Source organism: Zootoca vivipara, chromosome 10, assembly GCF_965207765.1.
Source record: "Zootoca vivipara chromosome 10, rZooViv2.hap1.1, whole genome shotgun sequence".
NCBI classification, from domain to species: Eukaryota; Metazoa; Chordata; class Lepidosauria; order Squamata; family Lacertidae; genus Zootoca; species Zootoca vivipara.
The window spans coordinates 63,006,772-63,027,411 of NC_142593.1; the positions used below are offsets into that span (position 1 = coordinate 63,006,772).

The 20,640-nt window shown below is 57.2% G+C and overlaps 2 protein-coding genes across 2 annotated transcripts; one reads left to right on the forward strand and one right to left on the reverse strand.

Annotated features, from left to right (window-relative positions):
• The first annotated feature begins 36 nt into the window (after nucleotides 1-36).
• GBA2 (glucosylceramidase beta 2) lies at nucleotides 37-16,533 on the forward strand. Its single transcript, XM_035100675.3, has 17 exons — nucleotides 37-551; nucleotides 1,691-1,782; nucleotides 1,940-2,055; nucleotides 2,285-2,503; nucleotides 5,379-5,618; nucleotides 5,849-5,951; nucleotides 6,063-6,216; nucleotides 8,631-8,756; nucleotides 9,633-9,811; nucleotides 10,078-10,182; nucleotides 10,440-10,547; nucleotides 12,714-12,865; nucleotides 13,325-13,431; nucleotides 14,571-14,713; nucleotides 14,850-14,965; nucleotides 15,581-15,772; nucleotides 15,868-16,533. The coding sequence occupies exons 1-17, from the start codon at nucleotides 37-39 to the stop codon at nucleotides 16,093-16,095; spliced, it is 2,895 nt and encodes a 964-aa protein (XP_034956566.3). The 3' UTR covers nucleotides 16,096-16,533.
• A 344-nt stretch (nucleotides 16,534-16,877) lies between these two features.
• LOC118077200 (avidin) lies at nucleotides 16,878-20,404 on the reverse strand. Its single transcript, XM_035100676.3, has 4 exons — nucleotides 20,258-20,404; nucleotides 19,454-19,667; nucleotides 19,044-19,164; nucleotides 16,878-17,545 (listed from the first exon to the last, which is right to left on the reverse strand). The coding sequence occupies exons 1-4, from the start codon at nucleotides 20,381-20,383 to the stop codon at nucleotides 17,512-17,514; spliced, it is 495 nt and encodes a 164-aa protein (XP_034956567.1). The 5' UTR covers nucleotides 20,384-20,404; the 3' UTR covers nucleotides 16,878-17,511.
• Nucleotides 20,405-20,640: the final 236 nt, after the last annotated feature.

The following is a 20,640-nucleotide window of genomic DNA, read 5'->3' on the forward strand; positions in this document are numbered from 1 at the left end:
CCTCGGCTCTTTCCGCTTCCGCAATCCCCGCCCGCGATGCATCTTCGGCAGAGCTCGGCTCTTTCCGCTCCCGGAATCCCCGCCCTCGCCCATATTCGGCGGAGCTCGGCTCTTTCCGCCGCGCCGCCGAGCCGTTGCCGGCTCTCTCTCGTTGTCTCCGCCCCGTCGGGCGGCCAGAAAGGGGGCGGGGCGGGAGGAGGCGGAGGGGCCGTTGCTGCTGCCGCCGCCGGAGCCAGAGGCGAGGCAGAGCAGCGGAGCTGCAGACTCGCCCTGCCGGCCGGGCACGCGCAGCTCGGCGCCGCCTCCCCGATGGCGACCCCCGAGGAGAACGGCGGCGGCGGCGGCGGCAGGACCGGTGCCCGTCGGAGGGTCTCCCTTTCCGGGGAGCAGGAGCTGATGCGCGCCTTCGAGGGCTCGGCGCCGGGCCGGGGGCTGCCCCAATGGGGGTGGCGGCTGTGCCTGGCGCACCGCTTCGCCGAGCGCAGGAAGCCCTACCAGGCCTCCGACGTCTCGGCCGCCGACGCCGTCAAGCACCTCGGACTCGCGCTCAGGTCAGCGGCCGAGGCCGGGGGAGCCCGGCCAGCAGGGCGCTGCAGCCCCGCCGCTTCGCGCGCCCTCCCGCCGGGCTGCGGGGAGCCGGCTTAGGCAGTCCCGTCGCGGAGCAGCGCCGCCGGCCGCCCCCTCCTTCCCTCCCTCCCTCCCCGCCGCTCCCGGGGCGCGCCCGGGCAAAGGTGAGCGGGAGGCCGCCTCCGCTTCCCGCTGGAGCCCCGCCGGGCTCGAGTCTCTGGCGCCGGGCCCGGAGCTGCGAAAGGGAGGCCTCCGGGCTGCAGGCGGCGGCTGGGGCGGAGGAGCCGCGCCGCGGGAGGCTTCTCCGAGCGGGGCCTCCTTCCTCGGGGCACTCTGGACGTGCGCAGAGGCCCCCTGTCCCGGCGGGAGGAAGGCGGGGCTGGGCGCTGGAGGGGAATCTCCTTCTCTTCTGCTGCTGCCCCGGGTCCAAAGCGCGGTAACGTGCTGGATTAGACACGGGAGCCTGATTTTGCAGTGGCCAACGTGGTGCCCACGAGCAGGACCTGGACGCTCCAGCAACACTCCCCTCCTGCAGCGCCAGCCACTGGCACTCAAAAGCATGAAAGCCCCCGTGGCTACCAAATGGGGGGTCCAGCGCCCTCACCTTGGCCAACCAGGCGCCCCAACAGTGCTCTTGACAGCCACCCCCCCAAAAAGCCTTTGGAAGCCCAGCTGCCCTCTGGGAATTAGCCCAGTGCCCTTTGAAAGCCACCCAACTGGAGGGAGGACCCTCGCGGCCTCTGGGGGGAGCGGATTCCATTGGGTGGGGTTTGTTTAGTTTTACTCCCAGTAGACCCACTGAAGTTAATGGGACTAACTTAGTGGAATGGCACCCATCCTTTAACTGTGTGCTGGTTCTGGGCCTTTGTCATTTTATTTTACTCTTTTGTTGTTGATTTGTCACAGATGCTATTACTCTTATCTGTAAACTGCCTCGCGTCGCTGTCAGCAATGAAGGCAGCGCCTAACTAAATAAATTGATAATAATAAAATATATGTGCAGGCTCACACATGCGCTTGTAAAGAATAGCAGATTGCATAGCTGGGATGCCCCTAGACAGGTTCTGAAGATGCATCCATGGAGCCTGGCCATGACCTTCCAGGTGTGCCTCTCCCTCCTCAGGTACTTCAGGTGGTGGTACCGGAAGACTCGCGTGGAGAAGAAGCACCCCTTCATCAACCTCTTCAACTCCCAGCCCCTGCGCCAGATCTATGGTGAGCGGGGCGGTGCTTGGCTTCTCCCAGGCCGTGCCAGCCAGGGATTCCCTGCAGTGGAAGGCCGGGAGGAGTCACTCTTTCAGGAGCAGAAGGGGGCCTGGCTGGGCCGCAGGGCTGGACCTCACCGGCCTGCCATCCTTGCTTTCCCCCACAGGCTGCCCGTTGGGGGGTTTCGGAGGCGGAACCATCACACGAGGCTGGCGGGGGGACTTCTGCCGGTGGCAGCTGAACCCTGGGCTCTACCACTACAAGACGGTGATCGCTGACCAGGTGCGTAGCTGTGCGAGGACCTGGCCTCCTGGTCTGTGCCCCTGGGGTGGGCGCAGCAGAGTTGGTGCGGCCGGCCAAGGCTCTGGGGGTGTTGGGACTCTCTGCCCTCTTGGATCAGCTGCCCCCCTTCCCAGGCCCTGCATCCCAGGGAGCCCCCAGGGCGGGTGCCTTTGCTCCCCTGTGCTCAGGCTGCCCTTCACCTGGCTTTCCACCCCACCCCCCATACCAGTTCACCGTCTGCCTGCGCCGGAAGGGCCAGACCGTCTACCAGCAGGTGCTGTCGGTGGAGAAGCCCAGCCACCTGCAAGGATGGAACTGGGGTTTCTGCGGCCACTACGCTTTCTACCACGCGCTCTACCCCCGCGCCTGGGCTGTCTACCAGCTGCCCGGGCAGGACGTGGTGCTCACCTGTCGGCAGGTCTCCCCCATCATCCCTCACGATTACCAGGTGAGCCTCTTCTGTACCTGTGCAGGTGAGTGAGGGCGATGGGTTGCATTGCAAGGAAAGAGGTGCGGGGCACCTGGGAGCTTTTCAGCTCACTTTGTTGGCCCTTTATTGCAGGCTTTTCTCTGGAGAGAAACTCTTTGCAGTGCAGTTTTTGGGACCAGCTGGGAAAAGCCAGCAGCCCACCTGCGTCTAGGGCTGGATTTAGGTTTGATGAGGCCCTAAGCAGTTCGAATCCCCGCGACAGGGTGAGCTCCCGTTGCTCAGTCCCAGCTCCTGCCAACCTAGCAGTTCAAAAGCACGTCAAATTGCAAGCAGATAAATAGGTACCACTCTGGCGGGAAGGTAAACGGCGTTTCCGTGTGCTGCTCTGGTTTGCCAGAAGCGGCTTAGTCATGTTGGCCACATGACCTGGAAGCTGTATGCCGGCTCCCTCGGCCAATAATGCGAGATGAGCGCCGCAACCCCAGAGTCGGTCACGATTGGACCAAATGGTCAGGGTTCCCTTTACCTCTTAAACTACTGAAGGTCATGGGGCCCTTTCTATGTCCAGCTGTCCTTTGTCAACAACAAATTGTCACTGTTTTTTGTGTTGAATATATGCTATATGGTCATTGATGGACCTAACAGGTATCTAAAGCCATTTGCACATGTTGCCCTGCAACCAGCCCATGCAGAACGCAGGCACCCTATATATAGAAAGGAGCAAAGCAGTGATATTTTAGGGAGCAGACTAGCAGGTGGGGCCCATGACGAGCCTACGCAACATAAAACACTTGCTGTATGTAGGTTTTATTTCATTTGTTTTTTATCTTCTATTTTGGAAATGTACATCCAGTTTTTTTCCCTTTAATTATTTGGGGGCCCTAAGCTTCAGCTTGTTTTGCTTATACGTAAATCTTGCCCTGGCTGTGTCCCATCCTGGCAGCACTTGGAAGGCCAGCCAGTCCCAGTTTCTATCTAGAACCAGCACATCCTGATTATCTGGAGGGATAAGTGGCATTGGGTGAATTCTTTAGCACCCTTCTTCATGGGCGTGTTTGCACCCTGGCCACCTCTCAGAGCGGGGGCCGCATCCTCACACACCTGAGGGCCAAGAGCAGCTGGCCTGGCTTGGTGAGGCAAGGGTCAAGGGACAGGTGGCTTCAGGTGATGGTGGGCTTGGTGGCTGCTCTGAAAGGGAAGAAGAAGAATTGGGCTTCCATTCAGTTTTTTATATGAATATTTATTGAATTTTATAACAAATAATGATGTAAATCTTATTCATCATGTTATATAGAATTATTCTCCCTCCCCTCCTCTGGACTTCCCTCAGCTCCCCCTCTGCTGAGTTTTATTTATTGTATCCTGCTTTTCCTAGAGAAAAATAAAATCCCTTATCATTTCTCTAAAATATCTGTTACTCAAACAAAATTGCGAACGTTTATTCAAATCCTGCCAGTGAATCCAGTCCATTCTGTTGTTGTTTCTGCAAATAAACTGTAAATAGTTCCCCGACTCTTTTGAAGTCCTTTTTCTCCTTCTCTCATAGTTCATCAGTTTTTCTTGCCATTGTTCCTTTGATGGTATTTCTTCCTCCTTCCAATATTGTGCAATCAAGATTCTTGCCGCTGTTGTAGCATACATAAATAATGTCCCTTTTTCTTTTGGTAACTCTTGATTTGAGATACCTAACAAAAAGGCTTCCATTCAAGGCAACAAACACCTTTTTGTGGTTTTGGCACGAGCTGCTGTTCCAAACCAAGAAGTGCATAACAGGTTTTAGTATCTGTATTAATACTACATGAAAGAGCATGCGGCAAGCAAATTTGTCACTAATGTAGAGATAGTAATAACCTTTCTTGCAGCCCAGGAGATCTTCCTTGGCAGACTGTCCTCTGGCTCAGTTCACAGGTCACATTGCAGCTCTGACTCTCTGTGGACTAGCATCGTGACACGCCTTAAGTAGAGGAAGTGCCAATGGAAGAGCCTTCAGGGACCTGAAATACTAGTTTTCAGGGCTTGCTCTCTTCCATGTTGTCCTTTCCAAAGGCGCTGTTGACCAGGGTTGTGGAAAGTTTGGGGGTTTCGCTCCCAAACCAGAACTGCTGGAATAACCTCTCTGGCAAACAGTGTTCACCGCTGAAACATTTATTGTCTTACAGAGACAATGAGGCAGAAACTCCCAGTCCAACATTCTGCAACTCTTGTTGCTTTAGGTGCCGTTTGAGGCAGAACCCGGGGCCAGGTCAGGAGAGGGCAGCCCTGGGGGAAAAATAGGAGCCCACAAATGCAAATCTGTTTTACGTAAGCAGTTGCAAGCCCAGTGCGGATATAGAATCATAGAATCATAGAGTTGGAAGAGACCACGAGGGCCATCCAGTCCAACCCCCTGCCAAGCAGGAAACACCATCAAAGCATTCTTGACATATGCCTGTCAAGCCTCTGCTTAAAGACCCCCAAAGAAGGAGACTCCACCACACTCCTTGGTAGCAAATTCCACTGCCGAACAGCTCTTACTGTCAGGAAGTTCTTCCTAATGTTTAGGTGGAATCTTCTTTCTTGAAGTTTTAATCCATTGCTCCGTGTCCGCTTCTCTGGAGCAGCAGAAAACAATCTTTCTCCCTCCTCCATATGACATCCTTTCATATATTTGAACATGGCTATCATATCACCCCTTAACCTTCTCTTCTCCAGGCTAAACATACCCAGCTCCCTAAGCCGTTCCTCATAAGGCATCGTTTCCAGGCCTTTGACCATTTTGGTTGCCCTCTTCTGGACACGGATATGGTAGCGCAGCGCAACCTGCCTCCCTGCTGGTGCACGGAAAGGGCTTCCTGCCCCACGCAGCCTCCTTTCTGCAGCCCCTGACCCCCTCGCTGCCTTTTGTCGCCTCCAGGACACCAGCCTGCCCGTGGGGGCTTTTCTGTGGGACGTGGAGAACCAGAGTGGGGAGGACATCGAGGTCTCCCTCATGTTCACCTTCCAGAACGGCACCGAGTCCAAGGGGGACCGGAGGGGGGGCCACTGGAACGAGCCCTTCTGCCTGGAGAAGGACGGCCGCTGCGTCCGGGGGGTGCTGCTCCACCACTGCCGCCCCGTGAACCCCTACACGCTGGCCATCTCCGCCCGGGAGAAGGTAAGGAGGGAGGGGGGCGTCCTGCAGGAAAGACGGGTGCCAGGAGCGTCCAGAGGGACGCCAGCCCCTCCTGCCATGGTGGGGGAGATGACTCCACTCTCCACTCGCCTGTCTCACAGGTGGGGGACTCTGGGCTGCTCGGCTTCCTATCCCTGCTGCTTTCTGCTGCCCTTCCACCAAACCCCCCCCCCCCCAGGGCCAGGTTTCGATTCCTTTGCTCTCCCCTCTAGGCAGGCACCACCGTGACCCACCTCACCACTTTCAACCCTGCCGGCACTGGGCAGGAAGTGTGGCAGGACCTCCTGGCAGATGGCAAGCTGGCGTCCCCACCAGGTGAGCCCCAGGCCCCCCTGGGAAGGGGAGGGGGTGGCACAGAGGGAGCGGGGAGGGAGGAAGCAAGAGGCCAGGCACCCTGACGTGCAAAGAGTGCGCTCTCTCTTTCAGGGAAAAGCCCCCCCACAGAGAAGGGGGAGGCTTGCGCAGCAGCTGTGTGTGCCACCTGCACGGTGCCAGCTTCTGGGCACTCGACGCTGGAGTTTGCCTTGGCCTGGGATATGCCCTGCATTCAGTTTGGCTCCAAAAAGAAGGAGCACCGCAGGTGAGCACCTCCGCTGTGGGTGGGTGGGACATGTCTCAAGGTTTGGCTTCATCCCTGAGGGATCACCTGAGGCAGGTGTGTGCCTCGGGCGGATTCCAGCCTCCTCTCAGCCAAGCATTGCGTGTCCAGGCATTGCACTCGCAGGCTGTGTGCTCAGCTGTGCCACAGTGTGCTCAGCTGGCACACCCGGCCTCACCCAGACCGGGTGACGAGAACATGTGGGCACCCGGGGAAGCTGAATGCTGGAAGAAAGTCCTCCTTCGCGCAGCGCAGAGTTGCACTGTGGAACTCTCTGCCCCAGGAGGCAGGGACGGCCACCCACCTGGAGGGCTTTCCAAGAGAAATGGAGAGATTCATGGCAGCAGATGAGGCGTGGGCAACCGCTGGCCGCTGGCTGTGTTGCCACTGCTCTGCTCCCCACAGCCAGAGGCAGCGGTGCTTCTGAATCCCGCCCCCCTCTCCGCAGGGGAAAGGGTTGCTCTTGTGCTTGGATCCCTGCTTGCGGGTATCCCATTGGGGCATTTGTGGGAAGGGGATCATAGAATCCTAGAGTTGGAAGAGACCCCAAGGGCCATCCAGTCCAACCCCCTGCCAAGCAGGAAACACCATCAAAGCATTCTTGACATATGGCTGTCAAGCCTCTGCTTAAAGACCTCCAAAGAAGGAGACTCCACCACACTCCTTGGCAGCAAATTCCACTGCCGAACAGCTCTTACTGTCAGGAAGTTCTTCCTAATGTTTAGGTGGAATCTTCCTTCTTGTAGTTTGACTCCATTGCTCCGTGTCCGCTTCTCTGGAGCAGCAGAAAACAACCTTTTTCCCTCCTTTATATGACATCCTTTTATATATTTGAACATGTCTATCATATCACTCCTTAACCTTCTCTTCTCCAGGCTAAACATACCCAGCTCCCTAAGCCGTTCCTCATAAGGCATCGTTTCCAGGCCTTTGACCATTTTCGTTGCCCTCCTCTGGACACGTTCCAGCTTGTCAGTATCCTTGAACTTCTGGGATGTTGGCCCAGAGGGGCCATGAGCCTGATCCAGCAGGCGCTCTCCTGTCCAGTGTAAGCTGCACCCTCCTTTCTTCCCAAGCTGCTCTGAGGCATTTCCCATTGGGCTGGCATTGCAGGGAGGCAGGAGAGCAACACCCCCCCCCCCGCCCGACCTGCCGCCTTGTGTTGGCATTGCTGTTGACTGCTGTTTGCAGACTTCCTGGTCAGTTGGCACAGTGTCTTCCCACCAGGAAATGACTCTGGTTCAGCCTGATGCCACCGTCCTGGCTGTGGCCTCCCTTAGCCCCCCATGCCCCCCCCCCCAACCACTGAGCAGGGCCCTGTGCAAACCCCTCCAGGAGTTGCCCTTGTATCCCTCCCCAAACCAGGAAGATTCCCCGGCCAAGAGGCTCATGAAAGGAGAGGCTGGAGCTGAGCTGTTAGCCCAGGAAATTCCTAGATGCCCCCTCTGACCTTGGCTCCCGTCATTCTTTTGTGTCCTCTGTGGCAACTGATGTATTGCAAAGTGGCTTCTATTTTTGCTGAGTTTAGTCCAGGAATCATTGGCTGTAGTTCTTGAGTTTGGATTTCTGTTGTTTATTTGGCAATATTTTGAGAGTTAATTTCATTGTGCAATGTTATATTCTGAACAGACCATTGAATATTACTTCATATTAGTTGATTGTTTAAAAGTAACACTTATTAGGACTCATTGGCATTGGATGGGATTGATCCTGGGCGTGTGACCTTCCTTGGGCTTCCTGGTGTTTCTACGGCTTGGAAACTCTCTTGGGTGTAGCGATACAGAAAGATGGTAAACAAACTAAAAGTGAAACGAAAAATGGAAAATTGAGGGAGTTGACCTGATAGGGTGAGAGAAAAATCGAAGCAATGTGGAGGCTGGGCAGAGTGGCAGGACCCGTCCTCTGCCAGGCCCTGCCCAGCCTCTCCATTTTGCCTCTTCCCCTGAGCGAGACTTGAACTGTGTTGCCCTTTTCCTGCTCCAGAAGAAGATGAGTGGGGGGGGGCAGAGGAAGACCCCTGTCATTCCCACACGAAGCCTGGGCAGCCCCACCATCCTGACTGTGCAGAGCGCACCCCCCACCCAAACTGGCACATGGGCATCTCCCCCCCCCCAATTGAAGGCTGGCAGGGAGCTCAGCCCCTCTCCCCCTAAAGCAGTAGGGGCTTGATCCCAGCCCTGCTGCAGCCCCTGGGATTGGGCCCTTTGGGAGGTGGGAAGCCAGCACAAAGGCCTCTCGCATACAGGACCCCCTCCCCCCTGGGAGCAGCCTGACGTGGGCAAGGAGTGGGCAGAGGGTCCCTGCCTGCTGTTTCTGGCAGTGCTGAGTCTGGTGTCCTGATGTGCCTTCTTCCTCCTCCTCCTCCTCCTCCTCTTCCTCCTCCTCTTCCTCTGCAGGAGGTACACGCGCTTCTTTGGCAGCAAGGGAGATGCCTGCCCGGCTCTGTCTCACTACACCCTCTCCTGCTACCAGGCATGGGAGGAGAAGATTGAGGCCTGGCAGCGCCCCATCCTGGACAACAGGTACAGCCCTCCCTCGGCTGCCAATTCTGGGGGTGCGGGCAGCCAGAGGCTTGGAGCACCTCCTGGCTGGGAGGAAGGGCCTGGCACAGCTCCCCCCGCAGGACGAGGTTCTCCTGGCCAGGCTGCTCAGGGACCCACACCAGGGCAGCTTCCATGCCTGCTGCCTGCCTTTTGCCCCAGGGATAGTCCTGCCCCTCCCTGAGCGTGGGGTGGCCCTCTGCCCCAGCCAGCTCCCTTTCCTTCCCTAACAGGGATAGACACTCCGATAGATCAGCTAGTCAACAGATGCCCCTTAAACCTCGGTCATGGTCACCACAACGGAATGTCTTGTTCGCCCGGGGCCTGAACTAAATGATACCCCCCCCCCCGGTCCCTTCCAATTCTCCGATTTGATGGTCTCAGCTACGTTGCTTGGCCATCACTTGCTCGTACAATTAATCCTTTGTCCCGGTATGCAAGAGGGAGAAACACGCACAGTGAGAATGGCGTTCACTATGGACCAAGGCAGAGGTTTTTAAGCTACGGTTGCCAACCTGGCGCCCAGAAATCTCCAGGTAGTTGCGATTGGACCCATGCCAGTAGCAAAGGGGGCCTGGCCCCTGGCTAATTTCTAGCACTGCTCCCAGGTGTGGGCTTTGGGATCCCTGTGCCTCCTTCCTTGGGATAGAATCCCAGAATTGCAGAGCAGGAAGGGGCTCCCAGGGGTCATCTAGTCCCACCCCCTGGCAGGTGGTCATTCAGCCTCTGTTTAAAAACCTCTGACAAAGGAGGGTCCTCCCCCTCCTGTGGTTTTGAGGGGGGGCATGGGGGTAGCCGGCTGGTTCTTCCTTGGGGCGGCCCATGTACAAGTGCCTTTCTTTCCGCCCCCCATTGCAGCGACCTGCCCCCTTGGTACAAGTCCGCCATCTTCAATGAGCTGTATTTCCTGGCAGACGGAGGGACCCTCTGGGTGGAGCTTGAGCTGGAAGACCCCGCGGCCTCCCTGGGGGCCTCCCTGGGCCTCTCCCAGCACCTTGCGGTCCTGAAGGACTACGGGAGGTTTGCATATCTGGAAGGTAAGGGGCAGGACTCTGTGGCATGTGGCGGGCGGGGAGAGGGGAGGGCACGAGGGGCTTTGCCACCCCCTGCCTTGGGTCAGACTGAGACACCACAGATTTAAAGCATGTGCACCTTGGGAACTGTAGTTGCCATTCCCAGCACCCATAAACTACAGTTCTCAGGATTATGGAAGGGGGGAGTTCTTTGGACGTATGGTGTGTGCATTCTTGGGGCTGGGAGTTCCGCCGGTGCCCACCTGCCCGCTTCTGTTTGCTGCTTCCAGGCCAGGAGTACCTCATGTACAACACCTATGACGTCCATTTCTACGCCTCCTTCGCCCTCGCCATGCTGTGGCCCAAACTGGAGCTGAGCCTGCAGTACGACATGGGTGGGTGAGCCTCGCCCCTCCCTCTGCCCGTCTGCCCAGCGCCTCCTAGGCGTCTCTCTCCCCAAATGCCCCATGGGGTGGCCTCTGCTGGAGTTGGGTCCCGGGGATGAAGGGGTGGGTAGGAGCAGAGCGCCCCTTCTCCCTGGGCCTTGCCTTTTGGGGAGGAGGCCAAGGCCCCTTGAGCCCAAGGGGGGAGGCCAAGAGAGAGCGAGACCCCTCAACCGCGGACCCTCTCTCTCTCTCTCTCTCTCCCGCAGCGGCCGCCATCCTGAGCGAGGACACCCGGCCGCGCATGTACCTGATGAGCGGGCAGACGGCGCAAGTGAAGCTGCGCAATGTGGTGCCACATGACATTGGGGAGCCTGGTGAGGCCGCACGTCCAGAGCCGCCCTGGCGCTTGCTGGGCAAAGGGCAGCCCCCCCCCCACCCTTGGCGAAAGAGGCGCAGGCTGATCTTGCAGCAGGCACAGCGATGCCCCCCTCGCCATATCAGAGAAGCCCGCTTTCCTTTCTTTATTTCCTTTCTTGCGTTTCTAGCCCACCATTTCTCCAAGGAGCTCAAAGGGGGTGCCAGCGATTCTCCCTGCACCCATTTAGTCTCCCCTACACCCCTGTAAGGGAGGCTAGGCTGAGAGGCAGTGATTGGCCCCGAAGACACCCAGTGAGCTTCGTGGCCCAGTGGTTTTTTGTTTTGTTTTTTAAAGTTTTTATTAAAGAAGTTCTTGAGGTACATAGAGCGTCTCCACCATTGGTTCCAAGAACCTTGTTTACACTTCATTTGAATTTGGTATGAGACTCTCCTTTTTTTATATGATACTTTATTGAACATATATCATTTTAAACATTTATATGGATATTACATCACATTTACAAAATTAAATAATTATAATACCATTGACTTCCCGTCACCATCCGCTGAGTGTCTCATTTAAATTTCCAATGTACAAACCTTACTCATCAAATTCTTATTTTTTCTTTTGTACAAATTAAATTTGATCATAAAAAGGTAAAGGGACCCCTGACCATTAGGTCCAGTCGTGACCGACTCTGGGGTTGCGCGCTCATCTCGCATTATTGGCCGAGGGAGCCGGCGTATAGCTTCCAGGTCATGTGGCCAGCATGACAAAGCCGCTTCTGGCAAACCAGAGCAGCACATGGAAACGCCGTTTACCTTCCCGCTGTAGCGGTTCCTATTTATCTACTTGCATTTTGACGTGCTTTCGAACTGCTAGGTTGGCAGGAGCTGGGACCAAGCAACGGGAGCTCACCCCGTCACAGGGATTCGAACCGCCAACCTTCTGATCAGCAAGCCCTAGGCTCAGTGGTTTAACCACAGCGCCACCTGGGTCCCTAAATTTGATCATACCCGATTATTTAGCTCTTTGTTACCAGCCAATCATCCTTCCAAGACTGCCATGAAGAGTCCATCCTTATTATCACTTCCTTGCAAATAATTCCTAATTTTTTTCCATTTTTCAGTAAATAATTGTTTTGAGTTTCCCCTTAGATTTTCCGTTAACTAACTATGAGACTCTCCTGTCATAGCCCAGTGGTGATTTGAACCCGGGTCTCCCTCCCAGGTCCCAGTAGCTCAGCCCTTGACCCGCTGCACCTCCCTGGCTCTCCAGTTGAGGCCCCACGTCAGGCAGGATGGGGCCTGAGAGTCTCCCTAAGGCGCCACGGCTGCTGCTTCTTGGCATTCACTGCCAGCTCAGTTGCCCCCAAGTGCCCCCTCTGATCTTTCCATGGAAAAGCCTGCATGTTGACCCTCCCTCCCTCCGTGGTCAGTAAGACTCCGTGGTCAGTAAGACCCTCCCTCCCTCCACTGGTCAGTAAGACTTGATTTGAATCATTTTTTAACAGAAAGACTCCTTCTTGCTGTTATAATCTTAATATTTTCAACCAGATCAAGGTTTCATTTTTGGAATAATAAATTTTCAGAGTAGTTTTTACAGTTATATAAAAAATTACTGATGTGGTTATATTATTAGAAATACATAGAAAGAGAATTATGAAATTATGGCGAGGTTAATAAGTTAACTTTAGATTTGGACAACTTTTCTGCTGTACTTTATTGGAAGGAGAAAAATAATCATTTCCTTCATAACAACTTGGACTGAGTTTTGTTGTTGTTTAGTCGTTTAGTCGTGTCCGACTCTTCGTGACCCCATGGACCATAGCACGCCAGGCTGAGTTTTAGCACACACGAAAAACTTAAAACAAATCCTTATTTCCTGATGAATAGCCTTTGGATTATAATGTAACTTAAGCAGAAAGCTATACAGTGTTTAGAAAGATTTTTCTTCCAAAAGCATTTTATTTCAAAACTCCAATTTAAAAAAACTCCAATTTTTAAAAAGAAACCATTTATTTTTATCCCCCCTGGGGGTCCTCCTTTGCTTCTCTTTCCTGTCTCCCTCGCCAGCCCTCTTTCTGCTTGGCCGTTCTCAGGCGCGTGCCCGGATCGTGCCCTGTGTGCAGGGGTGGGGCAACAGGGCCTGACTCTGCCCCCCTCCTCTCCCCCCCCCCCAGATGACGAGCCCTGGCAGCACATCAATGCCTACCTGATCCACGACACGGCCGCCTGGAAGGACCTGAACCTGAAGTTTGTGCTGCAAGTGTATCGCGACTTCTACCTCATGAACGACTCTGCCTACCTGCGGGACATGTGGCCCGTCTGCCAGGTAACGCCAGGATAGAAGCAAAAACCCACCTGTGCTGTTGATCAAGACAGCGCAACACATACAACACGCTGGCGACAATTGTTTCCAAAGGAATTTTGCATTCTTTGTCTGATTTGCGAACAAGAGACAATGACTTGTGAAGTGCCACACAAACTTTCAAGCTACCCAAAATAAAGCGAACTTATAATGTCCAATATAGCAAAGTTCTTACCGATTCTGGGCCTGGTTTTCCATTTTCTTTGTTTATTCCAAATGAGTTCAAGAGAAAACGTTGTTCCCAGGAGCCGTAGGGTGCTAAAAACTCAGTCTATGAGGTTGTAGAAAAGGCAGGGTGCCGGCATTGTCGCCAATGTGTTGTATAGGCAACGTCAGGAGGCGGGCTGGGGGGCAGTGGCAAGGCTGGGGCGGGGGGCTGCTGGGGCGGCTGCGGGCCCACCTCCTCCCTTCCACTCCCCGCAGGCCGTGATGGACTCCGAGCTGAAGTTTGACAAGGACGGTGATGGCCTCATCGAGAACTCTGGCTTCGCCGACCAGACCTATGACGCCTGGGTGGTGACGGGCGCCAGGTGAGCAGGCAGGGGAGGGTTGGGCTGGATGACCCTCAGGGGACCCTTTCCAACTGTGATTCTGTGAGGAGGGCTGCCCTGGTCAACTTTTGGGCAGGCCCAGGCAGGCATCTGGCGGGGAGGGTCTGCACTTGGAAGGGGGAGGGGCTCCCTCTGCCAAAATGGCTGCCAAGACTAAGAGGGCGGCAGCCAATGGGCTGGCCGGTGCAGCTGTCGAGGTCTGTGGGGCAGGAGCCGACTCCCCCAGCATAATCTCTGCCCCATGGAAAAACATGGGGGCAAGTTGGAATCAGAGGCGGATTTAGGGCAGCGCGACCGGTTCCTCCGCACTGGGCGCTGAGCATAGGGGGTGCTGCAGGGTGTCACAGCTGTGACCCAGGGCCGGATTTTGGTTGGATGAGGCCCTCAGCTCCTGAAGGCAATGGGGCCCTTGATATGTCCAACTGTCCTTTGTCAACTCAGCACCCCTGTCTAGGAGTCAGGCGCCATGAGTGAATCAAGCCCCTTCCTCAAGTGACAGACAGCTGGCACCTCCAGCCCCCCAGCGCCAGAGCTGCCATGTGGGGCTTTGGCCTGTAGCTTGTGGGTGGCCTCAGGGGGGGTGGGTGTGTCTGAGTTTGGGGCAGGGAACAGGGCTGGCTCCTTTCACCGTGCATGGAGATTTTGGGGCTGCCCCTCCCACACTGAAGGGGGGTCCTTTCTCAGGTTAGCTGGACCCAGCAGAGCTGCCTGCTCTGTGGATTTTGGGAGGCTGAAGACCCACCAGCAAGAGACTTGCCCCTCTTTGCCCATCAAGAGACTGTGCCAGGCAGGCTCGCTCTCTTTGGCAGCCTGGATCAGGCCACGGAGGAGGGGGTAGATGCAGCCCTGTCCCCTCCTGGCCATGAGAGAGGATGGGCCCAGGGCCTGCCCTGCTCTGCAAAGAGATCTGCCAGGGGGCTGGTCTCTCTCTCTGGCCAGAGAGTGCCCACCTCTGGTCGGTCAGTGGACCCCAAAGCCCCAGAGCTGCTCTGCCCTCCAGCACCCCTTCTGGTGGTGGCACCAGCGTGGGCCCCGGTTTCCCAGCCAGGAAGGCTTCCCCGCGGTGCCCGTGTGCCAGGGCCGGCTCCCGCCAACCTCCTCCTCTTTTGCTTTGGCAGCTCCTACTGCGGAAGCCTGTGGCTGGCGGCTCTCAGCATGATGTGCAAGATGGCGGAGCTCCTGGGCGAGGAGGATGCCCGCCAGACGTACTCTGCCATCTTGGCGAAGGGCACAGCGGCCTTCGAGAAGCTGCTCTGGAACGGTGCGTGGGGACAAAGGCAGCTGCCTGCCTACCTTCTCCGGGCGGGGGTGGATCTCTGGGGTGGATCTCTGGGGTGGCTGCAGGCGCCTCTCTCCCGCCCGGGATCACCCTCCCTCCCTCCTCTCCTCTCCTCCAGGGAAATACTATAATTACGACAGCAGCACCAGCACCTCTTCGGACAGCATCATGTCTGACCAGCTGGCTGGGCAGTGGTTCCTTCGCGCTTGCGGCCTGGGAGAGGGCAAGTCTGAGGTGAGGAGGCCAAGGAAGGTCCCCAAAGGGGGAGGGGGGCTCGTCCACATCCGTGAGGGTCCCACCAGGACGCAGGGAGTCTTCCTGGGTGAGCTTCCATGGCGGTGGAGGGTCAGCCTGGGGAGGGACTCCCCACCTTCTCCCAGGGTTTGGGGGGTGCTCCGGCACCCCTCTTGGAGGCTTGCATCAGATCGCATTGAAAAGACATCCGAAAGCAGCCCTGTGCAGGGAATGCGCCTGCTGAATCTCCAGTGGCAGAGAGTTCCATAGGACTTGGCTGGTGACACTAAAGGCTCCGTTTTATACTGCCATCAGCTGAGTCTTGCAAACTCAATTGACCAGTGATGCTACGGCAGATGATTTCAGTGGCTCAGCTGGGACAGAAGGGCTATGGGCTTGTGTTTTTAATATCTTGTGGGGACAATCTAGTCAGAAGGGCAGCGTATAAATAATAATAATAATAACATCATCATCATTATTTATTAAGGTTTGTATACATCTGAAGATGTTGGGGCGGCTCACAGCATAAAAAGACACAGTAAAAAGACAAGATGCACTGGGGTGGGTTGGACTAGATGGCCCTTGGGGGTCCCACGCTGCTCTCCCTCCCCGCAGGTGTTTCCCCAGAGCCACGTGCTGAGCGCCCTGAGGACCATCTTCGAACGCAACGTCATGGGCTTCTCCCAGGGGACGATGGGTGCCGTCAACGGCATGCGGCCCAGTGGGGTCCCGGACCATTCCAGCGTCCAGTCGGACGAGGTTTGGGTTGGCGTGGTGTACGCCCTGGCCGCCACCATGATCCAGGAGGTGAGTGGGGGGTGGGCACCGGGGGGGTGGGCAAGAGAGAGGCGGGCTGGGGGCTGGCTCTCACCCCCCCTGTCTTCCTCCTCCTCTTCCTCCAGGGGCTGGTCCAGGAGGGCTTCCACACGGCCGAGGGCTGCTACCGGACAGTGTGGGAGAGGCTGGGCATGGCCTTCCAGACCCCCGAGGCATATTGCCAGAAGAGGGTCTATCGCTCGCTGGCCTACATGCGCCCCCTCAGCATCTGGAGCATGCAGCTGGCCCTGGAGCGCAGGGGGCAGCAGAGGCCCAGGCGCCCCTCACTTCCTCAGAGGCCTCTGACCCCCTGAAGTGGCTCCCCTCCTCCTCCCTCCCTCCCACTGCAGGTGTGGGGGGTCCCACAACTGGCCAGCCCAGGAAGGAAGCCGGCAGGAAGGAGGGGCCTGTGGGGGGGGGCTTGCATGGCTGAGCCATTCCCCGGGGGGGGGGGGTCTGTTGTTGCACGGTGTGTATGAAGGATCTTTCTCTCTCTGCCCCCCCTCTTTCTGACTGCCCTTTCCTCTTGGGGTCAATGGCAGGTGTCCCTGCCCCCCCCCAGTTCACGAGAGGAGCGGTGCTCCATTTTCAGGGGGGGGTGGAGGAAGGGGCCCTTCACCACCTGCTCCCCCCCTTCCTTTCTCTCCTATGATTGATTTGCACACAATCAAGCTCTGTACAATCTGGGGGGTGCCCCAGAGTTATTTTTAGATGCAGAATAATTTTAATTTAAAATAAACAGTTGTTGGCAAGGGGGGGCTCTCTGTGTATTTTTGTGGGTGGGTGTCTGTTGCTCCAGGCGTGCTGCTTTTAGGGGGTGGGGCAGGGGTGGGCAGGCCCCCCCCTTCCCTGGCCATTCCTGGTGCTTGCCTGGCCTGTAGGGTCTGTGGCCCAGCAGAGTTCTCTAAATGCGGGGAGGGGCTGCATCAACGTCCTGCCCCCCACCCCACCCAGTGATCCTCTGTGTTTCCAGGACAGTGGAGTGCCTGCCTCTCAGCCTTCTCCTGGGGGTCGTGGGGGGGGGAAGGGTCAGGCTCCCCTCTGGGATCCAAATACTCAAATGGTAGGCTAGCCTCGAGAGTGATTTTTCATTGACAATGGTGGAAAAGTTTCTTTATTGGTTTTTTGGTCATCAGCCCATGAGACAGTTCTCTGGGGCAGGCACAGAGAATTCAAAAGAAAGCTTAAAAATACAGAAAGGCCACTAAAAAGCCCCCAGCAAGCACAGTGAATATACTATTGGCAACCGCTGCATCCAAAGTTTCCCCCACCTGCAGACTTGCAGCAAATGCACTCTCTAGCGCAGGTTTACCTCGCCTGGGCCTGTTTACTCCAGTGGAGAAGCCTCCAGGGGCCGGAGCGCATGCACGCCCGTCATGTCTAGCATCTGCGCAGATGCGATTTCTGGTGCCACAGAAGCGAGTCTTCGTACCGCGTTACTCACTGAGAAGGCGGCTCGGGGGCTGGTTAAACCACCCCCGTGGGCCGCTTGTGGCCCATGGGCCTTAGGTTACCAACCCCTGCCCTAGTGAGTGGGATGGTGAGCCCTTCTTGAGCCACCCTTGGCCAAACGGGGGGGGGGCTGCAGGCTGGTGGGGGGTGACCCAATTTTTGTCCCTCCCCATAGAAGAGGCCAGAGGGGCAGTGCTGGTGGAGTGCAGAAGGAGGGAGAGTATTCTAGCTGGTTCTACACATGAGTAGCAGGAGCAGGCCCAGATGCTGGTTCCTTTTTATTTGACACGTACAAAGACGTTCTTGCCAACCCTGCAAGGAAAGAGAGAGAGAGAGAGAGAGAGACTGAGGATTGTCCAGCAAATGCCCTTCACTGATTTGGATGACTTGTGGGTCAGGGGCCAGGAGTGGCTTAAGTGTCCTTGGGAGAGCCTCCCGGTGCCCACGGCCCCTTGAGCCTGCCAGCCTTGCCCTCAGCAGTGGCACCAGAATGGGCCAGGAGCCGAGCGATGGCATCCCAGGCAGCCCCCTTGCAAGCAAGCATGGACTGGATGGGGCTGTCCTCCCCTTTGGGAGGGGGGAGGGAGGGGGCTCCTGGAGCCCCCTTTGTCAAGTGGCCTCAGAGAACCTTTTGCTCGCTTCTGCGGGTGCGGAGGGGGCTGCTATGGCTCCTGGGACGAGATGCCTTGGTCGCCGTCCTGCAGGCAGGGGGGGGGGGATTCCAAGAGGATCTTGCTACAAAGCCCCGTGTAGGGCGACGCATCCCTTTGTGGCTGGTCCAGGAAAGGCCGTCACTGGACTTGCCTAAGAAATTGTCAAAGCTCTTCGCGTCTTGGGACAGGATTTCTCAAAAGGGTTGGCCCACCCCCCACATTCCGCCTCGACCATTTTACATGACGTTCCCTCCCCAAGTGGTCGGAGTCGCGCTCTCTCGCGGCATCTTCCGAATGCCTTCTCCACTAACGGGAGGTGCGCAGCCCCCCCCCCCAACGAGGCTCTTTCGAAAGGTAGCTGAAAGCATTTTTGTTGCGAGAAGGCTAGTCAGACGTCTCGTTCATAGAATCATAGAGTTGGAAGAGACCCCAAGGGCCATCCAGTCCAACCCCCTGCCAAGCAGGAAACACCATCAAAGCATTCTTGACATATGCCTGTCAAGCCTCTGCTTAAAGACCTCCAAAGAAGGTTTATGTTCTCTCCGGCTAGTCTAGCTGCTTGCTTGGGGAGGTGTACATCGCCTAAGGTTAGTAAGCAGGTTTATCCCCCCCCCCCAGATTAAAATAAAATTCAATTTAAGACCAGTCGTGGATGCGCGTTAGAGGTGAGGCAGGCAGGGTTCCAGCGCTCCAGTTTGGGCAAATTTAGGATTGAATTCTTCGGAAGCAAGCAACGTATTCTGAGAGCAGTTACTTAGAGGCTGAAGGCATTCCTGGCCTTTGACACGAAGAGCCTAATTCAGCACCGCGCTCTCGCGGACTGGGCTAAATCAAGGGAGTTCCTGGACGCCTCTGGCAGGATTGCGTTTTTATGGGGATAGCCTACCCCCTTTTTTTGATGGGGATAGCCTTTGACCCCCCCCCCACCGCTTCTCGGGGCCGGAGGGAGCTGAATAGTCTCCAAGATCTACTTCGAAGCGGAGGGGAAAGCGGGAGTCTTCCTAGGAAGAGCTGCTTTTCCCTTCTAGTCCTGAAAGGGAGGGAACTGATGCTCAGCCCCGACTGCGCCCCTTCGGGGTCTCGCCTGCCTGTTTTAATGGCTGGGGTGGGACCTCCCGGGCGGGACCCCCTCCCCAGTCGCTCCTCAGGCCGCTTACCGGTTGGCCTTCCAGTCGTCGGCGTGCGTCGCCACCTCCTGGCGCAGCAGCCACATCGTCTCCAGGGTCTCCTCGCCCTTCTCGTCCAGGAAGCACTGCCCCACGAAGACGGTGGTGGAGTCTGCAAGGGGGCAGAGAGAGCGAGGTTGGTGGGCAGGCGCCGAGGCCGCTCTGCCTCCCCTGCGAGGGTCTTCAGGGGCGGGCATGGTGGGGAGGTTACCAAGCCCGAAGGGCGAGAAGCCACCACATGACCGGGAAGGGCAACTGGGGGCCCTTCTCTTCTCCGTCCATGGAGCTGCTCGGACCCCTCTATCCCCGCGAGGCTCCTGCCTCCTGCTCTGCCCTTCCTCCCCCCCCCGACCCGTCTCTATCCCGGCGAGGCTCCTGCCCTTCCCCCCCCCCCCGCGTACCGGAGAAGGACCAGCTGACGGAGAAGCCGAAGGTGGGCTGGGCGCGCTGGTTGGTGTGGTGCTGCCTGCCGTGCAGAGGCGACTCCCGGATGGAGGCGTCGGTGGCAGCCGAGACGGCGGTCAGGTAGGAGCCCGAGAACTGGCCGTCCTTGTTGGTGGTCCCGATGACCATCTTGGAACCCAGGTCGTTCACCCACATCCCCTCCAGGTTGCACTGCGGAGCCAGAGCGGAGAGGAGCGGGTCAGAGAAGGGCAGAACCGGAAGGCACCCTAAAGGGTCATCAAGTCCAACCCCAAAGGCAACTCCCCAGCATATCAGAGAGGACCCCTCGGCCGCACACAAACGGGCGCAGAGCCCCAATGGGCACCTTGCGCCCCGTGAATATCGCTCCTGCTCCAGCTCCCCGCCCCGCAAAGCCAGCAGTTTTTATTGCCTCCCCGCAACATTTTTCAATCCCATCCGAAGCAACCTCCTCCAAGGCGCCTGTGGGAGCTGCAGGTCAGAAAGACCCTGCGAAAGAAGGAGCCTTAAACCAGAGGAAGAGAAGCCAGCAGCAGCCCACCCTGCCCCACAAGCGCGCCGGGAAGCGCCCCGACGTCTCCGCTCCCTTCGCGCCCTGCGCCCTGACTGGGGCTTCGTTTTCCGTTCCTCCGGCGAGGCGCTGCTGCCGATCTGTTTCGCAGAGGGGAGAGCGAGGCGGAGACCACGCAAAGCGCCTTTGCCCAGATGCGGAGGTCTCTCCGACTGCAGCCGGCGCCGCTTGCCCGCCCCGCCCTCCTTGCCTCGCCTCTGCCTGGCCCTACCTTGGCCGGAGTCTGGCTTTCCTTCTGGACGTCCAGCGCCAGCGAATTGGCTAGCGAGAGGGAGAGAAGGGCGCCCAGGAGCGCCAATTCTGCCATGCTGCTGAGAGAGACCGTGCGCTGCGCCATCCTCGATGCCGTGAAGGGAATAGCCTCGTCGAGCCGGCGGCCGTCCTCTTATAGCGCCCGGGCGGGCGGGCAATTGCGCAAGCCGGGTGGGCGCGGCACGGAGATCGGTGCCAAGAGGGGCGGAGGGGCTGGCAGAGGCATCTCGGGCATCTCCCCACCCTGGCCAGGCAAGATGTTCGACCACCTGCCAAGCCGCCGTTATCTATTTAAAACTTATTCGTATACTGCTGTACCATGGAAATATATCACAACAGTTT